The following is a 19515-nucleotide window of genomic DNA, read 5'->3' as shown; positions in this document are numbered from 1 at the left end:
CAAATCCAAGTTCAGAAAGTCCAAAATGCCACACTTTGGCTTTAGTCACAGATAGGTGCTCTTAAGTTCCACTCAAACGGAAAAATAAAAGTTCCACTCAAACTCCACGGGAGCTCGTTGAGATGCCGGTTGAGTGCACCTCGCTGTGACTAAAGCCAACTTTGTCGACCTGGTGTTGACACTCCTGGAAAACGTTTTGGTCCAACTTTGTCTTCCAAAAAGAATGTGGCTAAAGTGGTGATTAATTCGTGTCTTTGGGTGAGATTTGTTTTTTTTGGGAGAGAAGCTCCAATTTTTGTTAACAAAATGTTCCTTTCATGTTTAGTGTTATATGTCTTGTCTAGTACATCCCATTCAGGACCCTAACTAACTCTGGTAAATGTCCTTACGGATCGCGGGATCGGTGCCTTTTAATCAAATGAAGTACTCCGCATGAGTTTGTTTGGAGTACTGAATAGTCCTGGGAAAGGTTCCGTTATTGCGTGACATCAACTTCTCAGAAGAGAAGAAACGAGTCGACCCGGTTCGCCCCAAAGAGGCAAGACACAATGGACCTTTTTTCAAATCCAATCGTTGCGGTCTTGGACAGTGGTTGGGAGCGATGACGACTCCCTTCTTGTTTTGTGCGTTGCTGATAAGCACAAACACAGTCAGACACGCGCACGCACACGTTCACGCACACGTGTGGTTGGGCAAACAAACGTTGACGTCATCGTGCATTGGATCCCTGCGGCCTATAGATGGCGGCCTGAGATATTGTGCCGTTTCTTTTCTGCTCAATTGCAGACTCGGGCGAGGAAGAAGAAGAAGAAGCAGCAGCGCAAGCAGAAGAAGAAGCAGCACAACGGCCGCACTGTACTCGAGGGTTCCTCAACACGCTGTACGTTTCATTTTGACGCTCGAGTGAACACTCGTGATACGTTTGGTTTAGTTTTGCTTTGGCTTGTTGTTGTTTTAACCAGCAAGTTTTGGGTCATTTCCAACCTCGGGGAGCCGCTTTGTGGCCGCGGAGATCCCGGAAGGTCAACCTAATGCTAATGCTAAATAGAACATTGCGGACTAGTTTGGCATTTTCGATGGAGAACTATATAGAAAATGTGATGAATTTTTGAATAGGTAGCTACATCGAACCATAGAGAAAGCCAGACGATTAGAAAGATTGGTAGCTTGGCGAACAGATTTGTACGCGCATAGCTTTCTGGCCAGGTAAGCCAGATGGGTAGATGAGAAGATGCTTCATTCTTCATTCTTCATTCTTCATTCATACCGCGAGGGACATGGAGTGATCCACAGTTTGTGATGAAATCCATATTATACACGAGCTGTCAGTGTATGTCATTATGTCCGGAGGTGCAACAGATCGATTATCAAATTAGCAACTATTTTGATAGTCGAATCGTTTGGAGACCCATGTTGAACTTCAAATGTTCCAAATGTTAGCTTCTCGACAGTAAATGTCCGACTAATGTAGTTCTTCATGTAAGCAGACTATCTTTGCCTTGCATCCCGCTAAGACATTTGCAAACATCGGCTCTTAAAACTGTGACCATTTTGCTGATTTTCTGATGAATGCTACAAACCAAACTGTGGCATAACGACTCAGTTGATGAATCCGATAAAAACAATCACAGATGATTCAATTATTGAAATGATTGCTGTTGTCTGGAGCAAGCACGCCAGCCAGTGCAGCCGTGTTGAAATGTCCTTCTGACCTTGATTTGATTGTGTGTGTGATCAGGTAGTTTGCGGCGTGAGCATCTGGAGGCGGGCGCGCTCACATCAGGATGGTGCTGAGGGAGCTTCCGGTGGAGCACGCGGCGCGGCCCCTGGGCAGGAACGAGGTGCTGGGCCTTCTGTTCCGCCTGACCATCTTCGGAGCCGTCACCTACTTCACCATCAAGTGGATGGTGGACGCCATCGACCCCACGCGCAAGCAGAAGCTGGAAGCGCAGAAACAAGTCGGTTTGCGCGCTCGCCTGCTGCAAAATCACTCAAGTCTCCACTTGCTCTTTTCGTGTCAATTGCAACCCTTTTATTGAGCGTCATCAAAACACCTCATTGTGTGTGTGCGCGCGCGCGCGTGTCCTGGTGTGTAGCGAAAGCTGCAACATCAGAATATATCAGAAAGTAGACACAACTCCAAAACAATTGAACGCGTTGTATATTGAAATACAAGACATGCCATCCATTGCACCTTTTTCTTGCGCCTCTTTGGCAAGCAACTTGCAATGAGTCAACTCTGTAGTCGTTTCCATGACGATGTGCCACAGCACTACTTTTCCCTTTTGTGCGTTTGTCAGGCAGAAAAGCTGATGCGGCAGATCGGCGTCAAGGACGTCAAGCTGTCCGAGTACGAGATGAGCATCGCCGCCCACTTGGTGGACCCCCTCAGCATGCAGGTCGGCACGCACGCACGCACGCACAAAAGCAAACGCAAACATCCAAGCAGGCGCCACGTCACGTCATCGTCGCGTCGGCCTCGTTTGCAGATGTCGTGGCGTGACATCGGCGGTCTGGACGAGGTCATCGCCGAGCTCCAGGAGACGGTCATCATGCCCGTCCAAAAACGACATCTCTTCCAAACCTCCAGGCTGCTCCAGCCCCCCAAAGGTCGGAGGTCCTCGTCCTCCTCCTCCTCTTCTTCTTCATCATCATGACCCGGTTGTCACCGTAACAGGGGTCCTGCTCTACGGGCCGCCCGGTTGCGGGAAGACGCTGATCGCCAAGGCGACGGCCAAGGAGGCGGGCTTTCGCTTCATCAACCTGCAGCCCAGCACGCTGACCGACAAGTGGTACGGCGAATCGCAGAAGCTCGCCGCCGCCGTCTTCTCTTTGGCTGTCAAACTGCAGCCCGCCGTCATCTTCATCGACGAGATAGGTGACAAACGCGGCTTTTCACCTGCTTGACTGGGAGCAGCTGGCAGCAACCAGGCTCTCAATTGTGTTTTTGGCTTGTCTTTGGCGCACGCACGCACGCACGCACGCAGACTCGTTCCTGAGGAATCGCTCCAGCTCGGACCACGAGGCCACGGCCATGATGAAGGCGCAGTTCATGAGTCTGTGGGACGGCCTGGACACCGACCACCGTTGTCAGGTGAGCGCCGGAGCCCGGCGGCGGCGGCGGCAGCAGCTGATCCGCCCACTGGCGCCCGCCCTCCGTAAGCACGCCCGCCGCTCTTGTCAGGTGATCATCATGGGCGCCACCAACCGACCGCAAGATCTGGACTCGGCCATCTTGAGGAGGATGCCCACCAGGTTCCACATCAACCAGCCGGTATGCACGCACAGCATCTTGCTGTGACACGCTAGGCCTTAGCCGACCCGAGTCCGGCTGCTGGCGCTGATTGGGCTACTTTGCCAAGCGCGGTGATCGTGGATGAAGAGTCGCAGCCGAAGTACAAATTTTGTGTCGCTTGTCTTTCGCACCTTGCAGAGTTTGCAGCAGCGAGAGCAAATCCTCAAACTCATCCTGGAAAACGAGAGCGTGAGTTCGCACGGCCTGCCACCCTCTCCGCTCGCTGCGCATTCGTCGCAGTGCCGCCTCCTCCCTCTTTTGCTCCCTCCCTTCCTTCCTTTCTTCCCTTCCTTCCCTTCCTTCCTTCCTTCCTTCCTTCCTTCCTTCCTTCCTTCCTCCCTCCGTCCCACAGGTGGACGAGTCGGTGCAGCTCTGGGAGATCGCCAAGGAAACGGAAGGATTCTCCGGCAGCGACCTCCGGGAGATGTGCCGCGACGGCGCCCTGCTGTGCGTTCGAGACTTTGTGCAGACCGGCGGCGACGGGTCAGTTGACGCAATGCGGCGCCTGGCTGACGGCGGCCCGACATTTTGTCCGCGGGCGCGCGGCGTCCTCACCACCTGGCCGTTTGTGGCTTTCAGCCCGTGGGAGGACGGCATCCGGCCCATTCACGCGTCCGATCTTCAGAGGGCCATCGTCAAGATGAAGAAATCCAAGATGGCCGGGGGGCACGGCGCCCTGCTGCACGCCGCTCTGGACTGAGCCCCCGCCCCCAGTGGCCCCTCCTCCCGTACACGCAGCCCTGGCATTTCCAACCCGTCGGCGTGCTCACGTGCCAACGTTTTTGAACACGATCGGTCCACCAAATGACCTTTGTCTTGTTCCTGGAACTTTTGCTTTGAAAAGTCCTTTCCCAAAAATGACTCAACTGTCAAGCAACAAATGGATATTTGCTATTTATGGTATTGCGATGCTCGGTGTGCTTCCTCATGGCTAGTTGGCAAACGAACCGTAGATATTTGTCTCATTAAACTCTTAGGTTGACAGGATCAAACCGCTTCCTGCTTTGTTTAAAATCGCTAACTTGTCAATTTGCAAACAAGCACGGGCAAAATTCGGATTTCTAGCAACAGCAGCGGCATTGTCCCGAGTGTCAAGCATGTTAATAAGTGTGAAGATGAACAAAGTAACAATACCGCTTGATTTCCAGAGCGCATTTTTACAGCAGCTGTAACAAAGCATAAGCACATCGAGCACGAAATGACAAGAATACATACAACATCAAGAGACAATAAATGGAAAGACAAATGAACCGTACGAGCTGTATATGCCGTCACTCTGACATCACCGTGCGTATTTGGAACCCAAAAATGCTTGCGATATCGCAACGTTTCTGAACGTCAAGGCCATTTTGCTAGTTCAACAAGTAATTTGCTTAAGATGATGCGGTGGGCCGGATTCTGGCCCTGATTCTACAAGGCCGGCAATACGAAAAGGACCCAAATCAGCTGAAGTAGGAGCAATATTGGCAAGTTAACGCCGGGTCCAAGGACATGAGCGCTGTATCGGACCGGTCCGGTGGCCCTCACGCGCACGAAAAGTGTGCCGTTGGGATTTCATTCACAAAGTGCACACAAACTTGGACAGGATCAACGGTAAAGGACGGAGTGTCGTTTATTTGGCTTCCGTCCCGCACAGGTCGGGGCAAGCGGGAAAGGCCAATTTGAAGCCATAGCCCCTGCAATTCCGTTTGGCGGGGTACCAAATGGCATTTCAAAGGAAATGCAAGAGAATGTTGGTGCAAATGACAGATGCAGGTCGGTTCGGAGCACAAGATGGTGGAAGGAGAGACAATGAAAAGGGAAGAAGAAAACGGACTACAGTGCTGAAGGAAAAGGAGCTCGCGCTCAGTCTTGAGAATGAATCTCCTTGGGATTGCAGCATCGAAAAATGACAAAAGAGAGAGAAACGGTTTATGACTTATTCGAAAGGAAACAGGATTTTCCTGCCTCGCTGTTGTTCAACACTTCAGTCCATTAGGTGGCGGAAATGCATCCAAACGTTCGTTTGCCAACCGTCGAATGGAGTAGAAGAAGAAAACGTCACGTCGCGCTGTGCAGCCGTCACAGCAGGATCGTTTCTTGGATTGGTCGATTAATTTGCTTCCACTTTCAAAAGTCGAGCGCGGACGGAGGATAAGCGAGTGAGCTGCGGCATCGTCGTGGGCTCACCTCGCCTCGCCTCGCCACGCCAAAAGATCCTCAGTGAGTTGAGTTTGATTAGAGAACAGACACATGTTTTATACACCAAACATTTGCGTCGGACGCGTCACACACACACACACACGGGCCTGTGCTATTGTCCGTTGGCTAGCTGTGGCTAATGCTAACAACAGCATAGCTTTTCCTGTCGGAGGTCAAAGAGTCGGTTTGAGTCAGACCAAGAGCGTTTCAATTGTCACAGAGACGACGCACATTGCGCTTGCCATCCAAACGGTGTCCACAAAAGCCTCACCTAAATCGGATGCATTACTATCGCTATTATGAGCGTTACTATTATTTGTATTTTCTCATCTCATCTGTCTATGAAGAATTGTTAGTTCGTCAGACCAGACTTGTCAGAACTTCTGTGAAATATGTCATTGGGATAGAACGAGTTGATGCTATGGGACGTGACGGAACGAGCGCATCACTCAAATTTGTGTTTTTCAAAAGATGCTAACATTGCCATTGATTGTGTGTTCATGAATGTTTTTATAAAAAAACAAGTGTTATTTCCTTCCTGTATGGGCTTGGATTAATGCAGCTTTGCCTTACTGAGAGGGGCGTGTCCTTTTTTTACACTTAAATGTGACTTGTGTTGCGCGTGCGTGCGTGCGTGCGTTTGGGCCCAGAGGATGGAGTCTTGTTTTGCCGGCGGGAAGCCGGAGAGGGTCGGCCCGGTGGAGGTGGGCGACATCAAGCGAGACCTGCTGGACGACTTCTCGGCTCTTTCAGAGCAGGTGAGGATCTTTTGCGTTGTAATCGTGGCGAAAGCGACCAGCCTCAAACGGAGGCTCGCTATTGCCCAATTGCAAATTGCTCTCTCGCCTTGGCTTTTCATCCACTCATGCCATCTGTTCGTCCCTCGTGACTTTTGGAAGGGAATTGTTCAAATGCAAGCAGGCTGCAACGCGTGGAGGAAAGCGTGTTGCGTGACGACGGAGGTTTTGCCAAGGGCCGCCACTCTGACGAGGCCGCCCATCGTTTGACCGAAGCCGCAACGCGCGGCAGAGCTGCGGCTGGCGCAAATGAGCTTCTGGTGACTGAGGCCCCACCCAGCGGAAGTTGTTTTGCTCATTTTGGGCAGAAAAAATGCCGACGAATTGGCTGCTTGATGACAAAGAAATAGGATGCATCATGATTCTGATGTCGCGAGGAGCATGCAGAAAATATTTCTGAATGAGGGCTCGGGTCCAGCAACGGGTGGCATTGTTTTTGGAAACCGAAACAAAATCAGTAAAAGGCATATCGCAAAATCTGTGTTGCACAACCTCTTAGAGGGCAGACTTTGAAAGCAAAAATGGAAGAAGAAGAAAAGTTCAATCAAAATCAAAGTCGGCGCTTCAAATTTGCTGCTGGCCAGTGCCGTCTGCCTGTCTGTGCATCTTTTGATCCGTCTGCCTCTGGTGCGCGGTCTCCGTAGCTCACGTTTGCGCCGACTTTGGTGTTCCCGCGTGCCGGCTGACTTCCGCGATGGCCCCGGCGCAACCAAAAGCCGTTTGGCTTCCCGGTGGTGCGCTTTCGCTCACGTGACTCTCGCTCGTGACCAGTAACAATCACAGCTAGGTCTGGTGCGTTTGTCCTCAGGATGAAGTTGAGAGCCGGTCGGAGAACCTGCGGGTCTACCTCAGGGTTCGACCCTTCACAGAAGCTGAGAGCGGAGAGTCGCAGGTACCGCCCGCCCGCCCGCCCGCCCGCGCGCACGCACGCACCGAATGGGTTGAGGTGTCAGAGCCGCGAGCGGTGTCGCATTGTGCTCAGGACTGCGTGGCCATCGAGGGAGCTCACACTGTGGTGCTCCGAGCTCCCAGGAGCAGCCAGTCCAACAGGCAGGCTGACAAGATCCCTGCGCAAACTGCTCAGAGGTTCACCTTCACCCAGGTGAGCGCGCGCACGCACGCGCGCACTGCGATGCGGCCGATGACCACCGTCGCTTGCCGGCAGGTGTTTGGACCCGACGCCAGTCAGAGGAAAGTGTTTGAGGGATCCGTTCGCGGTTTGGTGCGAGACGTTCTGCACGGCCAAAACTGTCTGCTCTTCACGTACGGAGTCACCAACGCCGGCAAAACCTTCACCTTCCTCGGTCAGAGCGCAACGCGGCCTCGTGCGCGAGCCTCACCTCACCTCACCTCACCTCACCTCACCTCACCTCACGTCACCTCACGTCACCTCACGTCACCTCACGTCACCTCACCTCACCTCACCTCACCTCACCTCACTTCACCTCACTTCACCTCACTTCACCTCACTTCACCTCACTTCACCTCACTTCACCTCACTTCACCTCACTTCACCTCACCTCACCTCACCTCACGTCACGTGACGTCTGCGGCCTTCCCAGGCCCGGAGCACGACAGCGGCCTGCTGCCGCGCTGCCTCTGGCTGATCTTCAACAGCATCCGAGGGCGTCTGCATGCCGGCTGCCCTCTCAAACCTCACCGCTGTCGAGACTTCAGCCGACTGACTCCGGATCAGCAGAGGATCGAGAGCGCCGTCAAGCTGAGCCTGCTGAGGGCCGTCCGAGAGGTGGCGCCGCGCCGCGCCGCGACTCCGCTCGCCCGTCGAGTCCAGCCGCTCACCATTTGTCTTCTCCTGTGTCTCCGCAGAACGACAAAAACGGGGCATCTGCCAGATTGACTTGTCTTGACGGTTGCTCACTTTTTCCTTGATTGCCCCTCTGTGTTGCCGCTGTGATGTCACATATGCTCACAGAGTGTGTGTGTGTGTGTGCGTGCGTGCGTGCGTGCGTGCGTGCGTCAGCCTCGTCTCTGAGCTCCGACGGCAGCGCCAGCAGCGTTTGTGAGAGCGACCGCTTGTGCCTGGACGTGCCGGCCCAAGTTCACTTTTCCGTTTGGGTTTCCTTCTGTGAGATTTACAACGACAATATCCACGACCTCCTGGAGCAGGTAGCCGGCACACGCGCGCATCATGTGGCGCCTTCCCCGATTGGCTGTCGCAGTCATGTGAGTGTGCGTTCAGGTGCCAGGAGGACACGTGAGAAGGACGGCGCTCCGGCTGTCGCAGGACGTCAAAGGGAATTCCTTCATCAAAGGTAACATGCGCGCGCGCACACGCAATCCGCAAACAGACACACAAGTCCCCACTTGTGTGTGTGTGTGTGTGTGTGCGCGCGCGTCGCCTTGCAGACCTGAAGTGGGTGCAAGTGAGCAGCTCCGAGGAGGCCTTCAAAGTGCTGACCATTGGCAAGAAGAACCAAAGCTTGGCCTCCACCAGACTCAACCAGCAGTCGAGCAGGAGGTGAGTCGGCCGCGCCTGCCTCTTGTGGCTTCGCGTCCCAGTAAACCCCCCCCCGGCCCCCGCCCAGGCGTGCGTTCACTCACAGACGCCCCCCCCTCCCGCCTGCCTTTGTTTGCGCAGCCACAGCATCTTCTCCATCAGGATCCTGCGGATGGACGCCGCCGCCGCCGTGCCCAGGTTCCTCGGCGTCAGCGAGTGAGCGCCGCCGTCGCGTCCCTCCCCCGAGCGAGCGAGCGAGCGCCCGCCCCCACCTGACCTAGCCCCTCCCCGATCGCCCGCCCACCCGCCTTTGTGTGCGCAGGCTGGCCTTGTGCGACTTGGCCGGGTCGGAGCGCTGCTCACGCACGCACAACACGGGCGAGCGCCTGAAGGAGGCGGGAAACATCAACAGCTCGCTCCTGGCGCTCGGCAAGTGCATCAACACCATGAGGACCAAGCACAACGCCAAGTAGGCGCCGCCCGCCCGCCCGCCGGCACGCCCGCGCGCGCGCGCGCGCGTCCGGGGCCAGTGTGGCGGCTCGAACGCTTGAGTTTGTTTGCGCTTAGGTTCCAGCATCACGTTCCCTTCAGGGAGTCCAAGCTGACCCACTTCCTGCAGTTGTTCTTCCGCGGTGGCGGCAAGGTGTCCATGGTGGTCAACATCAACCAGAAGTGGTCCTGCCTGGACGAGACGCTCAACGTGCTCAAGTTCTCCGCCCTGGCCCAGAAGGTGCCGGCGCCGTCCGTCGCTCTTTTCAGGCTGCCGATTCCCATGAAAGCGTTGGGCCGCGAGCCGCCGCTCCGCTTTGACGTGCGATGACAGAGACTTTCGCCGGTTGTCCCGCGGTCGGCTTCTTTTTCTTCTTCTTTGCTGTCCTCCAGGTGGTGGTGCTGAACTCCAGGCCCGCCAGCCCGGACGACGCCTCCCTCAGGTCGGCCACGGAAGTGTCCGTCCTCATCGACGAGGCCGACCGGCGCAGGAACGCGTTGGCGCGCCCGCGCAAAAGCTCCATGCTGGCCTGGGAGACCACCTTGGAGGACGTGGCGGAGGAAGACGGGGACGGGGACGGGGACCCGGAGGAGAGTGCCGCGGAGGCAACCGCGCTCCAGGCGGCAGACCCGGACAACGGCGACGAGACCTCGGAGGAAGGCGGCAAGGTAGAGGCTGCCGTTCTATCTGTCGAAGCGGCCGTTCCCAAATTTCTCCAAACAAAAAGTGAGCGAGCATTCCAGACCCCTCCAAAATTCTCACCATAGCTGCCGATTGCTCGATGGGCCCTCGCCTGGCCGTTGCTCAGCGAATGGCGGCACCCGCCCGACATTTGCTCGGTGCGCCCGACTTGGCCTCCAGTGGACAAATGTTGACACTTGCTCGCGGCCCACCAGCCCGCCCGTCACTGGCGCGGCCGAGTCCACGTTGCGATCGGCCAATCTTGTCGCGGCGCTACTTGTTGACCTCAATCGCTTTGGTGTCACGGGACCTAACCGACGCCCGCCTGGTCTGCGCGTGTGTGCGCGTGTGTGCGTGCGCGTCAGACAAGGAGGCGGCGTTCCGTTTGGTTGCGGAGGCTCGGATCAGAGAGGAAGTCTGCGCCGAGTTCATGGAGATCTTCAAGCAGATGGAGAAAGACTACAGGTGAGCGAAGGATGGCGCCGCGCCGTCCACGCCCGCACCGGCGTGACGGCCTCTCGCCGCTTACCGCTTGCGCTTTGCTCAGCCAGCGTCTGGAGAAGGAGCGAGAGATCCTGGAGGAGCGAGCCGAGAGGAGGCTGGAGATCCTCAGGAACCTGCTCGGCCGGACCGCCCAGGTGAGTGCCCGTGTGGCACGCGTGGGTGTGGCCCGGCGCCAACCCACGTGACCTAATGTCACCGAGGAGGAGGAGGAGGAGGAGGAGGGACAGGCGAGGCAGGCGGAGGCACTTCTGGAGGGAGTCCTCAGCTTGGTGGGACAAGACCTGCGCAAGATCCGAGCGGACGCTCTGGGCGTGCGACGGCAACTGCTTCTGGCCAATCAGGTGAGCGCTTTCTTCCTCCGCCGCGCTTGGAAAACGTCAACACTGAATGCGCAACGAGCCACGCCCACGTCATTGGCGTCCGTCCTCGGTCCTCGCCTTTTCTTGTCGTCAGAGCGAGCAGGTTGAGCGCGCGTCGGCCGGGGAGCCAGAGGAGGACCGGGACCACGCCGGAGGCGCTTTTTGGCCCGCCCGCCCGGAGGACGGCCCACGGCGAGCGACATCGGCTTTTCCTGCCAGACCGCCTTGCCAAACTGGGGGCGGAGCTCGGCCACCGGCGCAAAGTGACGCGATGCTCGACGGCAAAGTCTTGGCGCTGCAGACGCGGGTAAGAAAAAAAGCCAGCTCTCTCTACCTTTGGGGATGTTTGTGCGTGTCTCCTTGCTTCCGGGCTCACAAATGTTTGCCCCCCCCCGGACTGCCTTCCGCGACAGGAAGCGGAGCGCGCGGCCGCCACCGGGGATGAGCCGGCCGCCGCCGAGGGTCCGTCGCGCGCCGGGGAGCGGCAAGCGGAGGTGATTGTGGTTGCACGCGGGCGGGCGGGGGGCGGGGCCACGCGGCGACTCAACGACTGTCGACTCAGCAGGACGAGGGCCCGAGCGTCTTCCGCGCCAGCGTGGCCCAACTGCGGAAGGAGTGCCAGGCGGCCGTGGAGCGCTGCGCCCAGCAGTCCAAAGTCATCCAGGAAATGACGCAAGAAAAGATGCGCAGGTACGGAGGAGCAAATTGCCCACGACTTTTCCGGCCTCAAAAGTAAGGCGGAGAGAGAACCGAACGGAACATCCTCATTAATAACGAATCACATGGGGCGCCACGCAAATTGAAAATGACGCGGCCAATAAGGAGAGGCTCTGGCGGAGTGCGGCCAAGAAGAGGCCAAGTGGCCGGGCGGCGCACCCAAGAACCACCCGGCGCCCGCCTCGTTATCACTTGCCCAAAGAGGCCGGCGACATTGACCCGTTTGCAAAGCTCCCGCAAACAAAAGCTTTTCTTCTCTGACGCTTTGAGGAGCAACTCCAAGTGTGTGGCGCTTGCGCAATTGCAGCAAAAAGTCGGCAGCGGCCGATTGCTTCCCTCTCGGGTCTTTCCGCAGCGACGGGAAGTGTGAGCGGCTGGCGGAGGAACTGGCCAATCAGAAAGCAGAATACTGCCAGCGCCTCGGAAAGCTGAGGGCGGAGCTGGAGCGGCAGGCCGCGGCTCTGAGGAGGAAGACGGACGAGGACCTGGAGCGACGGCGAGGTGAGCGCCCGCCCGTCTGCGCGCGCACGTCCCGTCCACCCTCCTAACGTGCGCGTTTGCGCGTCAGAGCTTCGCCGCGTCCTGCGCGAGAAGGAAAAGCTCATCGAAGACCTGGAGAGACAGACGGACGCCATGAGACGAGGTGAGGACGACGTCCCCCCCCCCCCCCCCCCCCCCCCGGCGGTCGCTTGCCCGCTAACTGGCTGCGGCCGCTTTTCTGGCCATCAGAACTGGCGCGCGTCAAGGTCCAAGTGCAGCGGCGCCAGGAGGAGGAGAAGCAGAAGGAGAACGAGGAGCCCGAGGAGAAGCCGGCGCTGGTGGAGGAGCCCAAGCAAGAAATGCAGAGGCGGCACGACAGCAAGGAGAGGCGCAGACAGGAAGTGCGCTGGCAGGTCGCCGTGACGACATGCCCACTCACGATGGTGACCGCAATAACGGGCGGGGGGGTGTGTGCGCGCGCGTCTGCAGGACCCGTCGGCGCTTGCGCAGCTCCATCGTCCTTTGAACGACACCAAATCCAAAAACAAAAGTGCGGCGAGGAAAAGGAAATGCTGCCAAGTGGAGGTGGGAAACCTTTGGAAACATTTTGCAAACACCAATGTTGACGCGTGCGCTTGTGTGCCTTTCAGGGCTTGTTGTCAAGCGACAACAAGCGAAATAAGCCAGCGGACATCGGAAACAGGACACAGGTGAGGCGTGCGCTCTGATTGGCCGCCTCACTTCCTGCTCGGGAGGCTGACAAAGCCACTTCTTGTCTGTCCTTTTTTTTTTTCTCGGCCTTTTTGTCCTTCTCGGGATAGGAGGCGGCGGCGGCGTCGTCCTGCGCAATCCCGCGGAGCTCGCCTCCGGCGCTTGGGCCGTCCGCCCTGAGCGGCACAGGTGAGATTTTCTGACACTTGCCACTGTGAGCGACGGGGAGCGCTGCCTGTCACTCAGTCGTTTTGTTTGCGGCGCTCAGCCAAAGGCCTTTTCGGACACTCGCTCATCATGGCAACCAAACCCAAGCGAGGGCAGAGGAAACCGTATGGCAAAAAAGAGGCCGCCGCGCCCCTTCCAATCTCGCCGCACCCGCCGGTTAGTGGGTGCGCCATCGCGTGTTTCCGTCCACACTTTGCTCCGCGTTTGACGCCTGTTGCCATTTGTGTTTGCGCGTTCAGGTGAGCACTGCAGACCAAAAGGAAAAGGAAAGCGATCACGTGATCATCAAGCGCCAGCTGCGTTCCAAGACTGGCAGGAAGTGACGTCTTGGGATGGCTTCTTGAGATTTCTCGTCGTCACTTTTTTCAATTGTTTTTCTTGCTGGAGTTTTGTGAAGAGCAGCAACATTTTTGACTTGAAGGAAATAAAATGTGATCATTCCAAACTCCTCACGCGTTCTTGAAAATGAGTCCAAACGTTAGGCCGCTGACCACAGACTCACTGACAAAAGATCAAGCGCGTGTGAGAAAGTATGGAACCCCTAACCCCCACAGGTGTCAAAGTGTGGTCCTCGAGGGCCGCTGTCTTTGCCCCTTTGTCCATCTCTCCCCGCTGCAGCGCGCCAGTTTCAAATGATCAGCTTACCAGCAAGTTCTGCTGACCCCCGTCGTTTGAACCAGACAAGTATTTCTTTTCATTCTTGATCTTGATGTTATCATTGCTGAAAAGACTACTACAAAGGCCTTTACTTTGGGAACCAATTTGCCTACGTGATAACGTCGTCGTGTGAAAAGGCGCTTTGCGTGGTCTCGGCCTGCAATTTGACATGCGGCCGGAGGACCGGAGAGAGACGAGCCGGAAGGGAAGGTTCCACGCGTACGGTCGAGAGTCCGGGTGTCTCGGGAGATGAGCAGGGGCGGACGACGGCAAGTTTCAGGACTTTGGACACGGTTGGCCTACATTTGACAACGGAGGACTCGGCTGGCTTGACGCTCGGACGCGGACGAGCGCCCGCCGCCGTCTTTGTGGAGTTGAGCGCTTCAACCGCATGCCAAGTCCTCCAGAAAAAGGAACGTCATCGGCGACGGGGGAAGTGTGCGAGCTTCTCGCGAACCACTTCTTTATGTACAAATGTGCTCTTGAAGTGGAAATTGATGCAAAGCTTTGATGTGCGCAACTGATGGAGACGTGCCCCGAAAGCCTCGCGGCCGGCAACGCGGCGCAAGGTGCTTCTGCAACTGTGGAACTCAGGGCACCAAATCGGTTGACTTTTCAGCCTTTTCTTTGTAAAAAAAAAAAAAAAAAAAAGAAAAAGAAAAGTTTCAAACATTGTATGAACGTTGTCCGCTTGTCCCGGCGTGCGTTCCCCCCAAATCCCGTTTGGAATCTTTGTCATTCTTTGCGGGCAGCGTCAGCACACCTCGGCATGGCGCCGTACGCCGGCCGAGCACGTCACCGCAACGCTGTCACAATTGTGTCATAAAAGCAAAATGAGTCGTTTATCAGCGCGGTTGTTTATCAGTGCGGCTTTACAACCGCGATCGCGGTGTGAACTTTGCACGCCAACGCCGCCGCCAAACTTGCTGTCGACCGTCGACTCGCGCGTGAGTTGCGCTCGTCTCGGAAACTTTGTCGCCTTCTATTATGTCCCGTGTTGCGGTGCGACCCCGATTTGTGCCGTGCCGTGTCACGGCATTTTCATGTTGATGTGCTGTCTTGCGCCTGTGTTGTTTGCACGATGTCTTGCGGATGATGATTGTGGAGCAGAGGGACGCCTCCTTTTAGCCTTCGAGTCAAACCCGATCCCAAAGTCAGCCGCGTTGTTTCCTTGTGGCACTTTGCCGAACAAGATGGCCGCCAGGAAGCGCTGCGCTCTGTCCACCCTGGAGGCGACGCTGGCCGTCCTCTTTGTGGCCATGACGAGCGTCAGCGTCACTCTGATCGCCATGACGGCCACGCGCACCTGTGAGTACGCGCTAACGCGCCAACCGTCCAACTGCGCCACTTTGTCCGTCAAGATTTTTTGTGCTCGCTCTAGGTCCCGGCCCGACGCCGCCCCCCGGTCCAGAGCCATCGTTCCTGATTGGAGTAGGACGCGCCGACTGTACCGGGCCCCCCGCCGAACTTCCTCTGGTCGCTTGACCCGCTACATTCGCGACACTTCCTCGGGCCACGCGTGGCTCATGTGTGTGCGTTGTGTGTAGATGGGGTACGCCAACCCTCAGCAGACGGCCGCAGGCATTCACACCCGTTTGTTCAGTCGCGCCTTCATCATCGACGATGGCCGCCGTCGAGTCGTCTTTGTCACCGTGGACGTGGGAATGGTGTCGCAGAGGCTGAGGCTGGAGGTGCGCGCACACGCACTGAGCCGGGCTCCGCCGTATCCGTGTTGTGCGTGCGTGCGTGCGTGCGTGCGTGCGTGCGTGCGTGCGTGGCTTACCGCACCTCATGTGGACTTGAAAGCGATGTGTCCCGTGAGCAGGTCCTGAAGGCCCTGCAAGCCAAATATGGCGACCGCTACCGGCAGGACAACGTGGTGCTGAGTGGCACGCACACGCACTCGGGCCCGGCCGGTTACTTCCAGTACACGCTCTTCATGATCAGCGGCAAAGGCTACCTCAGGTCGTCCATCCAACCGCTGGTCAAAGGCATCGTCAAAGTGAGACCCGCTCGTCCGTCCGTCCGTCCGTCCCACAGACGGCGGCAAACGGACGCATCCCCTTGTCCTAATGTCGCCTTTGTCCCACCCTGAATATATGGCGCCTTTCCCTCCATTCCAGAGTATAGACAGAGCCCACGACAGCGTGCGGCCAGGACGGATCTACAAGAATCGAGGGCGCGTGGACGCCAGCAGCGTCAACCGAAGTCCTCACGCCTACAGCAACAACCCGCAGGAGGAGCGAAACAGGTCAGCGTGCCCGACGAGTCGCCGGCGGCGATGGGCGCCCCTCACCCACTCTGGGCCATCTTCAGGTATAAAGACAACGTGGACAGGGACATTGTGCTTCTCAAGTTCACCGATGCGGACGGAGACGGCATCGGCATGCTCAGGTAAGCCTCGCGAGGACAACGCGGCCGCACCGCGCTGCTAACCGGCGCACTCGGTCCCCTCCCAGCTGGTTTGCGCTGCACGCCGTCAGCATGAAGACGACGAATCGTCTGCTGAGCGGCGACAACGTGGGCTACGCCGCCTACCTGATGGAGAAGCACAAGAACCCCGCGGCGCTGCCCGGACAGGTGACGTTCGCTTCAACTCCAAAAACAGTCGGGAGCTCCCGCCTTGACTCGTCGGCCCCCTCGGGGCGCCTCCGGTCTCCGGCGCGACATCTGCGGCCGGCCCGCCGAGGCGACCCCCCCCCAAAGTCCAAGGCGGCTTTTGCCTTTCGGAGACGTTTTCGGGTGTCCGGAATGTGTCCGAGTCGCCGCCGAGGCTAATTGTGTCCCGGACGTCGTCTTTGCGAGCTTTCTCGGAGACCCGCGGCCGCGCGACCTGAGGAAAAGCCGCTTGACGCGCCGGCCACTTGACGGCGCGTCAAGCGATACCGGGATCTTTCCGAGAAGCGGCCCGGCGCCCGCTTGTGGCTTGTTGACCCCAAGCCCGAGATGGCCGCACTCGCACTCGCACGGGGACAGGCGCAAACCAGCCATACTTGGAGCAAAATGAGCGACAACGCCGAGCCCGGACAACTTCGTTGTCGTTCCCTCAAATATGCTGCCGACCCGCCAGAAGGGGACCACAAGTCAAAGGCGGAGTTCGGCCCCAAGTGACTCAGGCCCTCACTGTGCGTGTGCGTGTGCGTGTGCGTGTGCGTCTGCGCATGTCAGGCAGCTTTTGTGGCTGCTTTCTCGTCCAGTAACCTCGGCGACGTGAGCCCCAACGTTGAAGGTCCTCACTGTGTCAACTCTGGATTAGCCTGCGACTACTTGAACAGCTCATGTCCTGATGGAGGGGTACGCATGCATACACACACACACACACACACACACGTGCACACAGTCAACAGGAAGTGTGTGTGTGCGCGTTTCAGACCAAGGAGTGTCAAGCGTTTGGACCTGGAGAAGATATGTTTGATAGCACCAGAATCATCGGACACAACATTTTCAGGAAGGCCAGGGTGCGTGCGTGCGTGCGTGCGTGCGTGTTTGTGTGTGCGCGCGCACACGCAAGTCGTGACCTCATTGCGGCCTGCGCGTGTCTTTGCAGGAACTTTACGCAAATGCGGTTGAGGAAGTGACGGGCTCGCTTCACTCGGCTCATCAGTGGGTCAACATGACGGACGTCACGGTTTTCATCAATGACACGCACGCGGTCAGTGCGCGCGCACGTGCGCATGCGCGCACAAACTAATGACTGAAGAATGTGTGCAGGTGACTACATGCAAACCGGCGCTGGGTCACAGTTTTGCGGCAGGAACCACAGATGGAGGAGGAGACCTCAACTTCACTCAAGGTCACACACACACACACACACGGCGTCCACATACTATGTGAAGACACACTTTGGATGCGCGCGTGTGTGTTTAGGTGCGGTGGAGGGCGACCCGTTTTGGGACGGCATCCGAGACGCCCTCCTGGGCCAGCCGTCCAATCGGACGCGGGACTGTCACCGGCCCAAACCCGTCCTGTTCAGCACGGGGGAGGTGAGCGTGGCCGGCGCCGTCTCGTCTCGTCTCGTCTCGTCTCGTCTCGTCTCGTCTCGTCTCGTCCCGTCCGCTAACCGCCACGGCTCAAATGCCACATGTGCGTGCGTGCTTCTAGATGAACTGGCCGTTGCCATGGCACCCAGAAATCGTTGACGTTCAGATCCTCGCTGTTGGCTCCATAGCAGTCGTCGCTGTTCCCGGAGAGATGACGTAAAAATACAAACACACAAAATCTGTGCCGTGATACTTGTTCATATGATGATGATGATGATGATGTGTGTGTGACAGCACCATGGCAGGCAGAAGGTTAAGAGAAGCTGTCCAACGGGTAAGTGTCCACATCATGTTGGTGACAAAGCATCAAGTAGCAACGTGGGATGTTTGAAAGCGTGTGTGTGTGTGTGTGGGGGTGCGTGCGCGTGCGCGGCGTCAGGCGCTGCAGTCGAGCGGGGCCTTCTCGGACGTGGACGTGGTCATCGCAGGCCTGAGCAACGTCTACACGCACTACATTAGCACCTACGAGGAGTACCAGGTAGACGTGCTACATGATGATGATGATGATGATGATGACGACGACGATGACGCTGACGGCGTGTCGTCCAGGTTCAGAGGTACGAGGGCGCGTCCACCATCTACGGTCCGCACACGCTCAGCGCCTACGTCCTGAAATTCTGCGAGTTGGCACGCGCCATCGCTCAGGTGAGCGCCGCCGCCGCCGCTGCCGCCGCCGCCGCCGCCGCCGCCGCCCGGGAAGCGGGCGAGTCGGAACGCTGGACCACGTGTGAGTGGATGAACAACTCCGGAAGTCAGTCATGATGTCATGACGCAGGACCGAGTCGGCTCGCTTCCGCCGGGTCCGCCTCCTCCCTTCTTCCAGAAGAATCTTTTCAACTTGTTACCCGCGGCGACCACCGACGGCAAACCCCACAACAGCAGCTTTGGAGACGTCCTGCAGCAGGTGCTTCCTGTCTACAGACGGGTAAGGGGGCGCGGGCGCGGGCGCGGGCGCCGGCGCGCGCACACTCGGTGAAGTGGATCTGAATGGGCGGGGTTCGCTTTCCAGGGAGACGTGGTGTCCGTCACCTTTGTGGCAGGAAACCCCAGACACTCGGGAGACGTGGTGAGAACGAGACACTCTGCTCGGCTGCCCTTTTTCAGGGGCGGGCGCTACCGGTCTTGGTGTTTGTCGCTCTTGTTGCCTCATTTTTGATTGATTTATTTTTTTTCTTCCCTTCTCCGGCCATCTGCTTCTTTGCTCGTCGTGTCGTTCGGGGCTGCGCTTTGCCGGCTCGGGACGAACGCGGGCCGTCCCTCATCAGCGAGAGCGAAGCTTCGTTGCGGTGGAGATGCACGACCAGAGCAGCAATGCCTGGACGCTGGTCCACAGCGACGCGTCGTGGGAGACCAGGTGCGTGCGTGCGTGCGTGCGTGCGTTGAGCCGCCGGCATGCGGTGCGCCGAGGCTGACGCAGCGGCGCCGGCCACGGCGTCCCCCTTTGCAGGTTCCACTGGCTGAAAGGCTCGGAGCGGCAGAGCAACGCCACGGTGGAGTGGCACATCCCGTCCGACGCCGCCGCCGCCTCGTACAGGATCAAACATTTCGGACACCACAAGAGCATGAAAGGCCTGCGCCCCGTCATCACGCCCTACCAGGGCACGTCGGCCGTCTTTCGGGTCGTCGACGCTTTTTACTCCAAGTGAGCCCGGAGCGTGCCTCGGCGTCCCTTCTTGCCAATAAAGTCTTCTTGGTCGGCTTGTCGCTATTCTTCTTGATGTCATTTGGGTGCTGTTGGCATGTTTGGTGTCCGGTTGTTGCCGCCACCGTTGAACGGGGTCCGCACACGCACGCGCGCACGCGCACACGCACACGCACACGCACACGCACATCATTTTGTTTTCTGGAGTATTGCGCGCCAGCGGTCTGGAAACACTGAGACCTAAATGCCACGCCCACCATTAGACACGCCCGCGT

The 19515-nt window shown here is 57.6% G+C and overlaps 3 protein-coding genes across 5 annotated transcripts; all 3 read left to right on the top strand.

Moving 5' to 3' along the window:
• Positions 1–780: 780 nt before the first annotated feature.
• On the top strand, positions 781–4550 carry atad1b (ATPase family AAA domain containing 1b). 2 transcript variants are annotated; one of them, XM_086016063.1, is made up of 10 exons: positions 781–880; positions 1739–1958; positions 2301–2399; positions 2490–2610; positions 2678–2878; positions 2988–3094; positions 3185–3274; positions 3434–3484; positions 3648–3778; positions 3875–4550. In XM_086016063.1, the coding sequence occupies exons 2-10, from the start codon at positions 1785–1787 to the stop codon at positions 3993–3995; spliced, it is 1095 nt and encodes a 364-aa protein (XP_085872189.1). In that variant the 5' UTR covers positions 781–880; positions 1739–1784; the 3' UTR covers positions 3996–4550. The 2 variants fall into 2 exon arrangements, with proteins under 2 accessions (XP_085872189.1, XP_085872188.1); XM_086016062.1 differs by having other exon boundaries at positions 3434–3778.
• An 80-nt stretch (positions 4551–4630) lies between these two features.
• Positions 4631–13346, top strand: LOC147128658 (kinesin-like protein KIF20A). Of its 2 annotated transcripts, none has more exons than XM_086016052.1 (28): positions 4631–5497; positions 6127–6234; positions 7082–7165; positions 7256–7375; positions 7439–7577; positions 7836–8020; positions 8101–8143; positions 8255–8400; positions 8474–8546; positions 8641–8752; positions 8873–8947; positions 9054–9200; positions 9299–9461; positions 9614–9889; positions 10273–10367; positions 10450–10540; positions 10607–10747; positions 10860–11072; positions 11179–11259; positions 11328–11455; positions 11838–11983; positions 12051–12125; positions 12212–12363; positions 12452–12547; positions 12613–12672; positions 12784–12862; positions 12942–13057; positions 13141–13346. In XM_086016052.1, the coding sequence occupies exons 2-28, from the start codon at positions 6130–6132 to the stop codon at positions 13222–13224; spliced, it is 3225 nt and encodes a 1074-aa protein (XP_085872178.1). In that variant the 5' UTR covers positions 4631–5497; positions 6127–6129; the 3' UTR covers positions 13225–13346. The 2 variants fall into 2 exon arrangements, with proteins under 2 accessions (XP_085872178.1, XP_085872179.1); XM_086016053.1 differs by having other exon boundaries at positions 10610–10747; positions 13141–13287.
• Positions 13347–13406: 60 nt separating this feature from the next.
• asah2 (N-acylsphingosine amidohydrolase 2) lies at positions 13407–19298 on the top strand. Its single transcript, XM_086016054.1, has 20 exons — positions 13407–14866; positions 14940–15034; positions 15106–15249; positions 15384–15560; positions 15682–15809; positions 15875–15952; positions 16018–16138; positions 16727–16852; positions 16930–17016; positions 17106–17210; positions 17270–17351; positions 17426–17541; positions 17660–17754; positions 17833–17872; positions 17978–18076; positions 18148–18243; positions 18374–18523; positions 18608–18664; positions 18864–18952; positions 19046–19298. Exons 1-20 carry the CDS (start codon positions 14392–14394, stop codon positions 19242–19244), a joined length of 2559 nt encoding a protein of 852 aa, XP_085872180.1. The 5' UTR covers positions 13407–14391; the 3' UTR covers positions 19245–19298.
• The last annotated feature ends 217 nt before the right edge of the window (positions 19299–19515 follow it).

The sequence above is a fragment of the Filicampus tigris genome, chromosome 19 (assembly GCF_054856515.1).
Source record: "Filicampus tigris isolate MCC_2025a chromosome 19, RoL_Ftig_1.0, whole genome shotgun sequence".
Classification (NCBI taxonomy): Eukaryota; Metazoa; Chordata; class Actinopteri; order Syngnathiformes; family Syngnathidae; genus Filicampus; species Filicampus tigris.
The sequence above is the reverse complement of the archived record's forward strand: the minus strand, read 5'-3'. Positions and strand labels throughout refer to the sequence as shown.

Bases quoted from the DNA above. Each gene is read 5' to 3' on its own strand.
- atad1b (XM_086016062.1), top strand. From the start codon at position 1,785: ATGGTGCTGAGGGAGCTTCCGGTGGAGCACGCGGCGCGGCCCCTGGGC. The intron at 2,611-2,677 runs GTCGGAGGTCCT...TCACCGTAACAG, and splicing joins GCTGCTCCAGCCCCCCAAAG to GGGTCCTGCTCTACGGGCCG. The intron at 3,779-3,874 runs GTCAGTTGACGC...TGTGGCTTTCAG, and splicing joins GTGCAGACCGGCGGCGACGG to CCCGTGGGAGGACGGCATCC.
- asah2 (XM_086016054.1), top strand. From the start codon at position 14,392: ATGAGTCGTTTATCAGCGCGGTTGTTTATCAGTGCGGCTTTACAACCG. The intron at 17,017-17,105 runs GTGCGTGCGTGC...GTGTCTTTGCAG, and splicing joins ACATTTTCAGGAAGGCCAGG to GAACTTTACGCAAATGCGGT. The intron at 18,524-18,607 runs GTAAGGGGGCGC...TTCGCTTTCCAG, and splicing joins TGCTTCCTGTCTACAGACGG to GGAGACGTGGTGTCCGTCAC.
- LOC147128658 (XM_086016052.1), top strand. From the start codon at position 6,130: ATGGAGTCTTGTTTTGCCGGCGGGAAGCCGGAGAGGGTCGGCCCGGTG. The intron at 6,235-7,081 runs GTGAGGATCTTT...GTTTGTCCTCAG, and splicing joins TCTCGGCTCTTTCAGAGCAG to GATGAAGTTGAGAGCCGGTC. The intron at 10,368-10,449 runs GTGAGCGAAGGA...CGCTTTGCTCAG, and splicing joins CAGATGGAGAAAGACTACAG to CCAGCGTCTGGAGAAGGAGC.